Source organism: Kryptolebias marmoratus, linkage group LG20 (assembly GCF_001649575.2).
Source record: "Kryptolebias marmoratus isolate JLee-2015 linkage group LG20, ASM164957v2, whole genome shotgun sequence".
NCBI lineage: Eukaryota > Metazoa > Chordata > Actinopteri > Cyprinodontiformes > Rivulidae > Kryptolebias > Kryptolebias marmoratus.
In genome coordinates, this window is record NC_051449.1 from 2,771,841 (window position 1) to 2,786,291 (window position 14,451).

The 14,451-nt window shown below is 39.8% G+C and overlaps 1 protein-coding gene across 6 annotated transcripts in view; it reads right to left on the reverse strand.

Annotated features, from left to right (window-relative positions):
* LOC108232897 (rho GTPase-activating protein 12) overlaps positions 1–14,451 on the reverse strand; it is a 68,793-nt gene that overhangs the window by 1,310 nt on the left and 53,032 nt on the right. For 2 of the 6 annotated variants that reach the window (XM_017410998.3, XM_037982012.1), the window contains 14 exons: positions 12,555–12,761; positions 11,177–11,257; positions 10,280–10,408; positions 8,600–8,674; positions 7,920–7,981; positions 6,449–6,530; positions 5,171–5,269; positions 3,608–3,706; positions 2,172–2,271; positions 1,750–1,869; positions 1,485–1,583; positions 1,296–1,373; positions 997–1,131; positions 5–110 (listed from right to left, as the gene is read on the reverse strand). In XM_017410998.3, coding sequence (XP_017266487.1) covers positions 5–110; positions 997–1,131; positions 1,296–1,373; positions 1,485–1,583; positions 1,750–1,869; positions 2,172–2,271; positions 3,608–3,706; positions 5,171–5,269; positions 6,449–6,530; positions 7,920–7,981; positions 8,600–8,674; positions 10,280–10,408; positions 11,177–11,257; positions 12,555–12,761 — 1,472 coding nt within the window. The remainder of the gene's footprint in view (positions 1–4; positions 111–996; positions 1,132–1,295; positions 1,374–1,484; positions 1,584–1,749; positions 1,870–2,171; positions 2,272–3,607; positions 3,707–5,170; positions 5,270–6,448; positions 6,531–7,919; positions 7,982–8,599; positions 8,675–10,279; positions 10,409–11,176; positions 11,258–12,554; positions 12,762–14,451) is intronic. The other 4 variants (XM_017411000.3, XM_037982010.1, XM_017411005.3 and 1 more) reach the window with 4 other exon arrangements.

Here is a 14,451-nt window from a genome sequence, read left to right on the forward strand (position 1 = left end):
TTACTTCCTGAGGTGCTTGAAGAGCGCCTGCATGGTGTCGTGGTTGGGTCTGGGCAGCTGTTTGACCAGCTCTTTGACCGCGAGCACTCGCTGCCTGTAGTCCAGGATCTCTGCAGAACAGGAGAACAAATGAATGAGCACAACCATCATCTTAGTCTGATAAAATCTGTGTTTGTAAGCTCTTTTGCTCCAACATCCTCCCTGAGCGATCTGATTACATCCAAATGGCGCTAAGTGAACGGCCTCGACACTGAAGACTGTTAACTCAGACCACCTTTGGACAGTTTTGGTCAGGACACAAAACTGACCTGAGCCACATTGTTAAACCACCTGCTGAACTGATATGATGCAACACAAGCACCTGGGTGTCTCTAAGAGTAAAAAAAACAATAAAAACCTGCCTCTGATTAGCACACTGAATAGTTTTCTTCCAGCTAAAAGTTAAAATAAACTGTTTGTCAGATTCCTTCTCATAAAAATGTCTGTTTGGTCAGGATTTTATCAATCAGGGCTCAGTGTGGCGCGTTTCTCTTTAGTTTAAAGTTTGTTCTGGTTGTTTTAGAGCGGATTGGACCTGCTGTGGTCACTGTAAGCTACAGCTACTTTTGTTGAAGCAATAATGCATTATATTAGGCTCTATATAATCAGACAAATGCTGCTATGAGTGTCAATTTTGTAGATTGTTCTGCTGCTTAGAAGACTGCAAGGATTATTTATTTTAAATATACAAATCTGAAAAATTAAACACAGTAAACACAGACCATGTGAGGTCAGGCATGCTGTAGCAAAATGCTTCTTATTTGTGCCGGGGGGGTTATTTGACAGAGTCACTGACTGTTACCAGTAATTGTGTTTTATTTTAACTGAATGATAAATTAATGTTCCTAAAATGAAATCAGGATGGAGTTTTGAAGCAGTGAAGCTTCTTCTCATGACGCTAACAGCATGTTTGGTTTATTTGTGTCAACAAACACGGGCGTGTCGTGTCAAACGTACTGATGGCGCTGACAAAGTCGTTGAACTTGTCGTAGGTGAAGAGCGGCTCCGGCAGCTCTCTGAAAAACATCTTCAGAGCTCCAGTGGTCACATGGATGTCCTCCCACTTCCCGTCTGCAAGGTTCACCTTCTCATCTGGACAAACACAAATACTTTCAGGATCACGCCACACCGAAACAGCTTTGAATTTATGTCCCTACAGAAGCGTTTTACCAATTTTTATATACTTCAGCATGCGCCTGTTATTGTTTTTCTTTTAAATGATAAGAAAAAACAATGTTTTTAGGGAAGCAACTTACCATGATTAACAGCAAATCGTAGTTTTTGTATGATAGCCAGGTTTCCACTAACTCTGTACAGCCCGTCGATGCTCAGCCCTGCAGAGGAGCAACAGCAGCTTTTATAAACTCTTCATCAAGAGGCCGTAAACCAAACCCTGTTTCCCAACATGCAGGTAAACAAACTGATAAATAGCTTAAATGACCCACCGTTGCTCTCCACGTGCTCGATGCACATCTTCACAAAGATGGGCACTGTGGTGTTCTCCTGCTGACACACACTGGACAGGGTGGAGCCAAACATCTGATCTGAAGACAGAAAAAAAAGGTTTTATGAGAACAAAGACAGGACAACGTTAGGTGAAAATACATCATGAGAGCGAATGATGGTAGGTGATGCATCTACTAAAATATGAAGTTCTGTATTTCTGTGAGGACATCTGAAAGTTAAAGATGGGTTTAAAGTGAATGAAACCTTTAATGTAGCCCTTGTCTTTGACGGACTGCAGCGTCGGACGGCGGGTCAGGAAGTGCTTCAGCTTCTTTTTGGCCTTTTTGTTGTCGGATGCGTCCACGCTGGCTGCGTTCTTCAGTGCTGAAGAAGAAAGATGAGACAGACGGGAGTTACTCACAGCTCGCCTCAGCGCTCTCGTCGCCATGTCGGCCGTTTTGGACTGAAACCAATAAGCAGTTGTTTTATAGATCAAGAAAAGAAAACATGAGACGCTGCCAAACAACCCCTCCAGCTGTTTCTGTACTTCGTCCTTTCGCATCTGATTATAAAGCCGGAGTTTATTGCATCACGCACAGATTTATGGTGTTCTGACAGTCATTCAAATTATTTTCAGATTTTAAAAACCATTTCATGTCTTCGTCACACTTTAAAGTCACACAGACATTTAGTTTTCTTGGAAGCTTTGTCTTTCTCCTTGTCGTGTTTCTCCATATCGGGCGAGTCGGACTTCTCCTCCCCGTTGCTGTCATCAGAATCGAAGGCCTAAAAACACACAAACACAGAGACGGAAATAAGATACAACCGGCTGTAAAAATCTCTACCTGTGCCCTTTGACCTCTCTGAACAGGAAATCAGTAACCTTAAATTAAAAAGAAAGCCCAACTAAATCATTTAACCTCATAAGAAACAGATTTTAACGTCCTGATTATTCTTCAAAATGTTCTCTTTGTGCTGCTTTTCTTTCATTTCACCAGCAGGTGAGAACGGTGGAACATTTAAAGCTTCAGAAAATGAATTTAACTAAAGAAAGAACGCTGAGGGATGAACAAATTCACTGATGTCTGTTGAAGAAACAAGCAGAACAGAAGCTAAAATCAGCTAAAAGGTACATACAGCAAAACCAAAACTAAAGCTGAACGTCACAAAACTACAGCTAAAATTAAATGATTAGAAGCGGAGCTAAAAGCTAAAACGAGTGAAGCAGTAACTAAAAGGTAAACGTAGCAAAGCAGTAGCTTAAAGCTCAAACTGGCATAACAGCAGCTAAAGGATAAAATTAGCTAAAAGTTGGCTAAAACGCAAAATGAGCACAACAGTAGTTATAACCTGTAATAATAAAAACTACAGCTAAAAGCTAAATGTAGCAAAACTACAGCTAAAGGCAGAAGATGCAAACCAGTAGCTAAAAGCTAAATGTTGCACAACATAAAAAACTGTTAACAAAACCATAGCTACTGTTTTCCTAATATTAGCAAAACAGTAGCTAAAAGCTAAGATGATCAAAACTAAATTCAGAAGCTAAAAATAGTAAAACAGCAGCTAAAAACTAAATTAGCCAAATTTTACCTACAAGCTAAATTTCCAAAACAATATCTAAAAGCTAATGTTTGCAAAATTGTAGATAATCACTAAAATCAGGAAATCCACCGCTAAAACCTAAAGCTGTAGTTAGCAAAACCATAGCTAAAAGCTAAATATAGCAAAACTAGCCAAAAGCTACAATCAGCAAAACAAGAGCTAAAAGCTAAATGTAGCAGAACTGTGGTTCAAAGCTAAAATGATTAATACCAAAGCTAAAAGCTAAATGTAGCATAAGAAGATAAAAAAGGAGGTTTTGTGATATGAAAGAAGTAAAAAGGCACAGGAGGAACTACAAACAGGAAACCATTACTGTAGTTTTAAGGCTCTTCTTCAGTTTAAAGGAGAAATATTTCGGCGGTACGCTCTTCTTTGTTGTTCTTATCAACATGAATGAAAACCCTTCTCCTGACACCAAATCCCCTGTTTACACTCGTTCATCTGCTCCAGTGTTGGACCAGGGGAGGGAGAGGGGGACAGAAGGAGGGAGCTGTCGAAAGGTGAAGGGGTCGGTCCTCACATGTGTGCTGATGGCGTCCTGCAGCGCTCTGAGCCAGTCGTTGACCGTGCTTTCGTTTTCGGACTGGATGAGCAGCTCCGTGCCCTGCTGAGTCTTCAGCTGCAGTCAGAGGAGAAACAACATCTCTGTGATTAGCAGAAAGTTTGCCCCCATCTGTCATTTTAACACAAACATGCGCATGTTGTTGTTTTTCCTCCGCTAATACTCGGCTAATCTGATTCAAACTTAGTGATTAGAGATTCTAATAATGTATCTGAGTTCTTTATCAGATAATTGTTTATGTTTGAGGCATGTAAGTTCCTCATCTTCCCTAAGCCGACCCCGTACTTTGATATACGTTTGCAGAAATGTCTGATTCGTCGTCTGATTCGCCCGCCACTGGAAGGCAAGCGATTTCTGCCCATTTCAACGCATCAAACGCATCGGCGTTTGTTTGGTTCCAAAATACTTCATGAAGCAGCGGACAGATTTTAATGAGACTCTCAGAAAGGAATCATTAGATTTCCAGCTACAACAGATAAGTTATCGGAGCAAATCCAATTCAAGCTGGCCGCCAATCCAAACCCAAAAACCGCCATAACTCAGCTCACTTTATGGACACTGTGCTAAAGTTTGGTGTGGTAGTGGCTGAGAGTCATCCCCAACACGTGTCCCGAGCTCTAACAAATTGAACTTTGCCATTAACTGTTTGGAGTCAACCCCGTCTGAATCTATTCAGTGGTTCGTCTCACGAACCACTGAATAGATTTGAACGAAACTCTCAGTGAATCATAACTGGGTGTGCATCTTTAACCGATTGAGCTTTGGTCTCAGCCCAATTCAAGATGGCCGCCACAGCCAACTCATCTCAGAATGGTTAATGGCTTGCACTTGTATAGCGCTTTATCTAGTCCAAGGACCCCCAAAGCGCTTAGAAACCACAAAATAATCCACAACCCAGACTCTAAACAGCAGAAAACTTTGGCATTACCCTGTTTGTCTGTTAGCAAAATATCTCATGAACCACTGAACAGATTTTATTGAACCGCTCAGTCATAGTCTGGTTGTACCTCTACAACTGATTCATTTTTGGAGTCACACCAATTCAAGATGGCTGCCAAGAAAAGGTACATTTTATTATTCTTCAGCTGCAGCAGAGAATAGGGGCAGTAACAACCAGGAATGATAAGAGCACAATTATTACAATTATTTATAATATTAAATGCGGTGTTGTAGTAGCTGAAAGTCTCCAACATCGCATACAACTATAACCTCACAATACCAAACAAGATCGGGAATTTAAGACGCAAAGTTTGTCCAAAACGGCTGGAACTCCGTCCCTTCTCCTCCCAGGATGATCTTTGTTTAAAACTGGAGGGTCAGATGCCTTATTTCTCAAAATGCTAGTTGATTTTCTAACTGTTGTATGTAAAACAATGATGGTGACTGAAACAAAAAGTATAGGTTTGACCAAAATATTTCAGTTTTAATGTCAGGCGTTTATTTTACCTGAAGATCTGTACACAGTACAGAAAAGTAAATAAAAATGCATACGAATGGGATTTAACTTATGTTCTCTCTCACCTCTAGAACGTGCTTCTTGCTGGACTTGTCTTTGGAGGCCCATTCCACTGATCCTCCCCTCAGATCCACAGTGATCTCTGGTTTGGACTGACCTCCAAACTGGACGGAAACCAGACAAACGGCAACGTTTTAATCACGCAACAGCTCGTATCGTAGGCAGAAACATGGCGATATGATAATACCGGAGATAATGCGTCTATTAGGAGTCAAAGTTTGGAGTTCAGCTATCAGAGATGTTTAGATTTCGACAAAGAGAGAAAAACAAGAGTTACAGTGATCTGTATGCTAATGAATCCTCGCAGCTCCAGAAAAACATTCCTCACAGTAAACATCATTATATTGTAACAGTTCAATCACTTTTTGTTTTGTTTCTCTGATAATTGGATGTTGTTGTGAAGTGTAGAAGCACTCCTATCTGACCGGTAACTACTTTTTTCTTTTCTTTATTTGAACACGGAAACACAGGAGGTGAAATCTCAGCGTCTTTCAACAAAATAAACATCCATTTTTTTTACATTTATTTTACTTCAAGAGTTCAGAGGTAAAAAAAAAAACTGCACACAAGCAACTAAAAGTGTATCCTGACTGCATGCATCTTAATACTGGTGTATAAAAGCATGAATTATTTAATTTAATGAACTCCTGAAGAGAAAAACAATCCAGTACTGTTCAAGTCTGCAGTTGTTCTGTTTTTCTTTATATTCAGAGCCAGACTTTCTTGTAATCAACAGAAGGTCTTTCCAAGCTTTTATTTACCCATTTTCAGAGGATTGTTTATGTTATTTCTCACCTATAAGTCAGTAAATTATACATGGCTCTTAAACTGACGAACCAGTATTGTGTTGACACAAAATGGACAACTTAAAAAAAAAAAAAAAATCATATAAAATGAGCTCTTTATGCTCTTTGCTACCAGCAGTTTGTCACAAAGACACAATATTTAGGTGAATTTATGAAAAACACCTAAAATCATACAGTTTGACAGACAGAAAATAGTATTTTTGCACCAACAGGCTATTTCTTAAAGAGCTAATGGCTGAATTCTTGTCATACAGTCAATGATTAACTGTAAAATGATGCATCTATTAGATATTTGCTGAATTTTCTTCTGTTTCCTAAAGATGTGACCTTCAGTTTTTAGGTCCAACACGTCTTCTTGGTCACTTTCCTTAAAGCTATCCACTGATGAGTTGACAAATCTTCAACTCATTTGTCTTTAGAAACCATCTCTTTGCTGTGAAATGTGTTTTTTTTTTTTTTTTAAATAGTTGTACTCACCCAGCTGGTCCCACTTCCTTGTTGTTTGGTAAACAGCAGCATTGAACCTTGGAGGGATGTCCACGAGGACGTCCAGTTCTTCCTGCAGAACGTAAGACGATTTCAAATAATTGAATTCAAAATAGGATTCAATTAAAAAAACTAAAACTAAATGAATCAACTGGACTTCTATTTGTGACTGAAGATGTTTCGCTTTCCAAGGAGGGAGTTTTATTGAGACAAGACTCTCTTTTGAGGACTGAAATGTTCTGATTTTGGACAGATTGGACAGATGGTTTGAGACGGGGGGGTAAAGGAAGCCATTTATGTCAAGCAAGAAACTTTAAGCAGAGGAGGAGATCTCAGATTTCAGCTTTCAAAGGTTATATGAGACCGATCTCTGCAAACGTTAGTGCTTTTTCAACGTTTATTGAGGTGAATCAACAAAAAAAAATCGAGTTTATATGGATACGGCTGCGATCATTGAATCTGCTGAGGTTTCTATGCCAGAAATGATAAACTATCATACTGTGGCTTTAAAAACTATTGTATTTTGACCCAAACTATCATATGTGAGGAGTGCTTTATCGGAGGGGGAAGGTTGTAAGATTGGTGAACGTGCACAGAAAAGGAGGACTTGACCCTAAAACTATGTTATAAAAATGGTAATTATCTGGGAACACTGATGACTGGCTTTCGACGAGATGCGCATGTAAACAGTTTCACACAAAATGGTGAATACAAGGTTTGATTGGACCGAGGATGAGGTTGGGTCGCACTAACAGCCGCTCTTCTGTCCGCCATCGTTACTGTTGTTCGTTTACTGGTGCAAGCGCAGAAAAACGAATGATTGCAGCCGTCTGTAACACATACACCACTAAAAACCTCAAATCTGAGAACTGGGATCATAGAAAGCAGCACTGAGTAAACTGGGCCTAAAATGTACAATTTAGCATTAAGGCAGTCATTTATCCCCTAATTCAGGCCTTCGTGCATGGGACCAAAGCGTCTCTGTTGTGAGCCAGGCGATTAAAAACCCTAATGACTCTCAGCAGGGAGGGGAGTGAAAATAATCTGCAGATGAATTTAGCTGCAGAGACGGAGCATCTCATGCAGTTTAAAGCTTCGAACTCCACACTCTGAGATATGAATTGAGGAATCTGGGAAGCGAAACATCTTCAACTGCAGAACAGAAGTTCGGTTTCTTTGTTTTTATTAATTGGATTAACGAGATCCTGGATAACTGAGAATCTACACTAGCAGGATTGGGTATAAAACATTAAAGCCTTCAGGATGATAAATTAATTGTTTTAATAAGTCAAGAATCCAAAGCCTAACTTTATGATTTTAATCAAACACATCACAGTTTAAATGTTTGAAATAGGTGAATGTTTTTTTAAATGTTAAAAGTAAAACGCTTTTATTTAGCTCAAACATAACGTTATGTCTTCTGAGAGCTCTAACATTGGTCTTCAGAATCAGAGCTACTCACCGTACTTTCTTGCCGTTCTCAGTGATTTTAGTCATATTCAGGATGCCGCACTTTTCAGACGGCTGCAGAGGCAGAAAGAAAAAACAAGCGGCAGCGCACGGTGTTAAAAACAAACAAACAGGATCACCGTTACGCACACAGAAATCAACACAAACTGATTGACAACTGCAGCAGGATCACGTCACATAAGGATTCTGACAAACCCTGAGAAATAAAAAGCATTTATTTCTCCATTTTGAAGGAAAAAGCAGCAAAGAAAACCACCACCAGAGCAAGAAAACACCTTTAAATTATTTTTCCCGATAAACCAGTTGATTAGATAGAAATTTTTAGATAAACTAGAGCAACTTAATGTAACTCCCGAGCTTCACTCAGACACACAAAAGGAATTCTGGATCATTAACCCGCCATGCAACAACAACTACATTAACTCCTTTTCAACAAAAACAAAACAGTTCCTGCACAGGATCGAGCATTTCTCCATTTAAAAATTTTTTTTTTTGTATCGTATCAATTTTGCAGAGAAATGTTGAGAGTTATACGGTTTAAAAGTGGTGGAACAGAATCCAGTCCTGTGGAGGAACTCTGCAATAAGCTGCAACCCGTTTTCGCTGCCTTCCAACCCCCGGAGCGGGTTAAAGCCCTGCAGCTTGAGCGTGAGGTTAGTGGCGAGTACTAACGCAGGCGGGGGGCCTGGGAGACGAACAGCAGGAGTCAGAGTCAGTAGTGGGGGACTTTGGGGCCAGAGTAGCTTCCTATTGAGGAGAAAGGGATGAGGCACAAAATGAATATCACACAAACAGTCACATGGGCGCACAAAGGAAGGTTAATGAGAAGATGATGCAAGCTGAAGAAGACGGCGAGGGGAATTATCAGCGAGTGCGTCGAGTACCTGAGCGCCGGAGAAGAAGTGGATTTTTAATCAAGATGTTCATGCTGGAGCATTCAGAGAAGACTCGTAAAGGCATTTCTTTAAGTTCATTCAAGAAATCTCCAGATATAAAAATATAATCCTTCTGATTACGCTGAATTACCAGTTTCTCACTGGGCTGCGACTGTTAAAGACTCAACTGACAGCTTTTTAAAAAATCCCTTCATAGTTTGGTGCGAACGGCTCGCCGTGCGTCGGTGGCTGGTGATTAAATCTGCAGGAGTACAACCTTAGAAATGAAAACCAACAGATCTCAACCTGTTTTTCTAAACGCTGATTCATCATTCAGGCTATTCGTAAATCAAAACATTCATCTCAATCTAGCATGTTGGGCTACGACTTTTAGCGTTTCTAACCTTTACTTTTTTTAAATTATTAACCTTTTTTTTTTTTAATTCTCCATAAAATTGCATTAACATTGGTTTCTGAACTCTTCTTCAGCAAACTTGCTCTGATTTTCTTCTTCCTGTGCTTCATTTAGGGTTTAGCTAATGTCCTGCTAATCATTCATTTAAGCTTTTAGCTACACTTTTGCTACTTTCAGCTTGTAGCTACGGCTTTGCTCATTTTCATTTTTAGATATGGTTGCTAATCTTGGCTTAGCTACAGTTTTAGGTATTAGCTGTGGTTTTGCTTTCATCTACATTTTAACATAAGCTTGAGGATATTGTTTTGAAAATTTAGCTTTTAACTACTGTTCTACCATTTTTCTTTTGAATTCAGTTTTGCAAATCTTAGCTTTCAGCTGATGTTTTTCACTCATTTTAGTTTTTATCTACAATTTTGCCAACATTAGCTTTTAGATAGTGTTTGCAAAATTTAGCTTGTAACTAAAGTTTGGCTAATTTAGTTTTTAGCTACTGTTTTAATGTTTGAAATTAGTTTTGCTAGTCTTAGCTTTTAGCTGCTGTTTCGCTAATTTTAGGTTTTATCTATGATTTTGCAAACATTAGCTTTTAGCAAGGGTTTTGCTGATCTTAGCTACTGTTTTTTTAGTCATTTTCGCCCAGAATTGAGTTATTTTTTTATCATTTAGCGTGGTTTTCAGACCTGGACATTAGCCCTGTACGTCCTCTGTCAGAGACGAGTTGGAGACGTGAATTATTTGTGCTCGAACATCTCGAGGCATGCCGTAGACTCCCCTGGTGTTTGCAGTCGCGCCCCAGTGAGACAGGAAACAAAGAGGTGAAATCGTGGCTCCTGTTGTGTGATTCTTTTCATGCATATTGGCCGCGCGGTCGGGTTTAAAGACGAGGCGCGTCTGATCTTCTGTTCGGCAGACTACTGACTTTGTACGGGTGTGGCCGGGCAGAGCCGAAGCGGAAACGCCTGGTTTTTAACGACCGCTGCAAAGGAATCAGTCTACAGCTGACAACACCGAACGGACAGCAGGTAAAACTCATGTTCTGGGATGTTTTTGTGAGCAGACCTTCTCGTTGGGCTCCTGGACGAAGGCACTGTGTCTCCACTTTGTCAGGACGATGGGCTCCACGCTCCTCCTGTCCAGACTGCGACTCTTCAGCGCGTCTGCAGACGGCTGAGGCGGGGAGAGTTTATACTGCGGAACGAAACCAAAGTCAGTTTCCGAGTTCGAACCCAGAGGTTTGTCCAGCACAAAGTTAGGGCAGTAAGAAAGGAAAACGCTCACTTTGACGTAACGATAAAAGATTAACAGGTAAAGACTTTAAAAATTCTGCCCTCATCTTTCACACAAACTCATCCCAAGTTGAACACAATATTAAATTCAGCAGTTTGACCTTGATGTGTCGAGGTGTACGTGAGTTTATTTGGGTTTTAGAGTGTAACAAATGAGAAACAATTACTTAAATCAGCTTTTATTTCTCAGATTCACCACTTGAGCAGCCAGTTTTTATTTCTACTTCCTGTAGATTGTTGGGTTTTTTTTCCAAAAGCTCAAGTTTGAACACTGAATAAACAAAAATGGACTCTTAGTTCGTCTTTAAGTGAAATAATTTAGGTTTTTATCTTCACAAAACAGCACCATGAAGCTGATTTTTGACTAAAACTCACCAGAAACTTGGCTACTTTTGCAAACAAAGAGACATTCAGAGATTTTAGCTCCTTCGTAGCGAAGCTGGACTGTAGTAGTTTCCTTTAGTGACCTGATATTTACCATTATCCAACAACCCTGTTTAAAACAGGGATCAGTTCATGAATTATTATTTCCTGGAACCATCAGGTTATTTTAGGGCAAAGAAGTTTAACCCTCGGAGTCATTTTGTGCTGCAGGTGAAGTATATTTTCAGCCGCTCTGCCAGTAAAGCTCCTTTGTGATGAATTTCTGGTTTTATTTTTAGCTTCTTACCTTCGGCAGCTCCCATTCTGACCTGGAGCCGTCAGCGCTGTAGTAATAAGGTCTTCCCTGGTCGTCAACATGTCTTAACCACTGGTGGTACAAAGACAGACGCACCCGAGAGCGTGAAACTGTGACAATCTGGACTTTCCTTTTTTTATTTCTGCAGTACTTTAAAACCTACTGACCTACAGAAATACTACAAGAAATACTTCAAACTGAAAAGTACTTCAAATAAATAAACATTATATTTTCTGTGAAAATACAGTGTGAACGCTGAGCGCTAAATGACTTGGATGAAATTGGTGGAAGCAGCTGAAACTGAGCTGTTAAAGCTAAAATAAGCAGGGCACTAGCTGAAAGCTAAAAAAGCAAAATGCTTGCTAAAAGACTAAATTAGCTATACGCCACTTAACACTTGCTAAAAGTAGCAAAAGGCCGGTCAAAATCAAAAAGCAACAAAAGGCTAGCTAGAAATTAAAAGAAGAAAAATGGTAGCTAAAAGCTAAGAGTAGCTAAATGGAAGCTAGAAGCCAAAAGTAGAAAAGTATAGCTAAAATCAGGAAAAAGATAGCTAAAGGCTAAGAGTAACAAAAGGCTACCTTATAGTTAAAATCAGGAGAATGGTAGCTAAAAGATAAAAATAGCTATATGCTAGTTAACACTTGCTAACAGTAGCAAAAGGCTAACTAAAAATTAAAAACAGAAGAACAGTAGCTAAAACTAAAAGCTGCAAAACATCAGCTAAAAGCTGGAGGTTAAAAAGAACAAAAGGCTAGCTGAAACCAGCAAACTAAAAGCTAGAAGCTAAAAGTAGCAAAAAGACAGCTAAAGGCTAAAAGTATCAAAAGGTTAGCTTAACGTTAAAAGTAGGAGAATGGTAGCTAAAAGTTGCAGGAGGCGACCTCAAAGCTAAAAGTAGCAGAACAGCAGCTAAAAGCTAAAAGAAGCATAAAAAGACAAAAATAGAGCTTGTATGCTGCGTATTTTTAAAGGAAATAAAGAGATCTCAAAGTACATTTATGGGGAGATATTTGTAAATAAAGATAAATGTTTCTGAAACATAAAAAAGTCTGAAGTCTCAGCCCCCATCTCCTGAAAGAGCTGAACAATTTGAGATATAAATGGCTAAAATATGCATGGTATGGTATTTAGATTGCTAAAAATATACAGAAAAATAAAAGGAAAAAAAACAGGAAAATGCTGAATCATCATCCACGTGGTGATGGAGAGAAAACTGTTTAAAACTTGGGCAGAATCCCTCCCATCATGAGCCGGCTCAGAACTGCCAAAGTGCAGCAAATCAAACAGGAGAGTCGTGCAACGCAAGAAGAAATTCAGCATAAATCAGCGTAACACCTGCCCCCCGCGCAGCCCCGAACATCAGTACCTTCTCGTTAGTATAGTCGCTGATGTACAGCGTGTGGCCGAACTCGTCCATCTCCTCCGACCAGCCACGCAGCGGCGACCCATACTGGCCGTCTGATTGGCTAGAGTAGGTACTGAAGCAGGCGTCCTCTGAAGACAGAGGCTGGAGTTGACCGTTGGAGAGCAACAGGAAGGGAAGGAAAGAGGGCGAGAGCGAGAGAGGAGTGGTCTACCGACAGCGTGAAGACAGAAAACACAGGAGGTGGTTTCACCACAGGGGTACAAAAACACAGAGGACAGTCATGCACCCAAAAACCAGTGAAATATTAAAAAGAATAAAAACAAAACTGCCCACCACCTGATTGATGAAGCACAGAGAACCAGAGAGCAGAACCTAACCCATACGTGTGATTGATTTTAGGCACATGGGTGTAAATCTGAAGACACGAATCAGATGAAGTGGCGGATCTTGGCCTGTAGGTGGCAGTGTGGGGCAGCAGTTCACTGAAGCAGGAACTTAAAGATGACACCCGGAAGATGCAGGCTTGCACGGCGGTGTCACTTTGTGAGCGATTTAATCATAATAACTGTAAATCACAGCTGATCGGCTGCAGCCGCCTCATTAAAACCGAACCTCTGAGGAGAGCTGCGTGCAGTTTCCTTTTTTTATTTTATTTTATTTATTCAAAGTTTAGAGCAAATTATTCTGCTGCGGGGGTTTAATGAGCTGCTTGTTGGACAGAAAAAAAAACTTTTGGTCTCTCTGAGATGATTTTTGTCTGATAAGTAATATTGTCAGAGGAAATAATTCGTATTGTCTCCACATCAGAACATGTTCTGCCTTACCAAACTGAGTATATTTGACATATATATTTAATGTTTTTATGGAGTAGACAAGTAATTTTAACCAGACTGAACTGAACTAGATTTGTATTTAACTGTTTCTGTGCAGAATCCTTTTTTTGTTAAAGTTAAAATTAAAAATATTCAGGAGTCTGTGTGAGGTCTGAACATCAGGTCTGACTGAGCTGAGACATTTTTAAGAAAATGTGTTTTTTATGGACCCTAACCGGTTTATTATTTAATACCTGCTGCCATGATAACTGTGAGTGTTCATCTCATGCTGCTAAGATTTTCATGAAAACTCTCAGAAATGAAACACCGGATGTGTGTACTTGATTCAAGATGGCCGCCACAGCTAATCGATCTTAGCGAACACAAAAAGAGCTAAACCTCGGTTCATTTTACAGACACTGAGCTGAAGTTTGGTGTGGTAGTAGCTGAGAGTCAACCCCAACAGATCGGATGAGATCTCCTCAAAGTGATGCTTTCAGTTTGTATTAGAAAAAATACAGTTTGAATTAAATTAAACTCCATAATTAGCTTCACTTTGGAGTAAAAGTTCAAATCAGATATATAATAGTTTGAGCATCTCGTCAGAGACGGCAGATCAAATCTGAAACAATGTGTTTTGTCCCTCTTATTTAAATAAATTATAATTTGTTAGAAAAACCGTTCATGAAGCAGTGATATATCACGGTACGTTGGACATGAGAGGAGATTTGTGCCGACAAGTTTAAATAAAAGTCACATTTTCTATAATTAGTGGCTCTGCGTCTCATCCAACAGGGTTGGAGAGTTTCTGTGTCATGCATTAAAGACGTAACCACGGTAACTGTGACCAATCAAATCTACCTGTAAATACAGTTCGCAGGTGTTTCTACAGCTTCACTTTTACTACACTCGGCCTCAAGTTTTATGTCAGTTTAAATATTAATATGTAAGATGAAGAGCTCAGAATACTACACTACTTTTGCTTAGCAAGTAAAAAACGGATCATTATCGCCCGCTGCCAAAAGTGAAGCAACCCTGGTTTTGCCCAGGTTTGAGTGCGTGTTCGTTTGTTCCCCCCCCCCCCC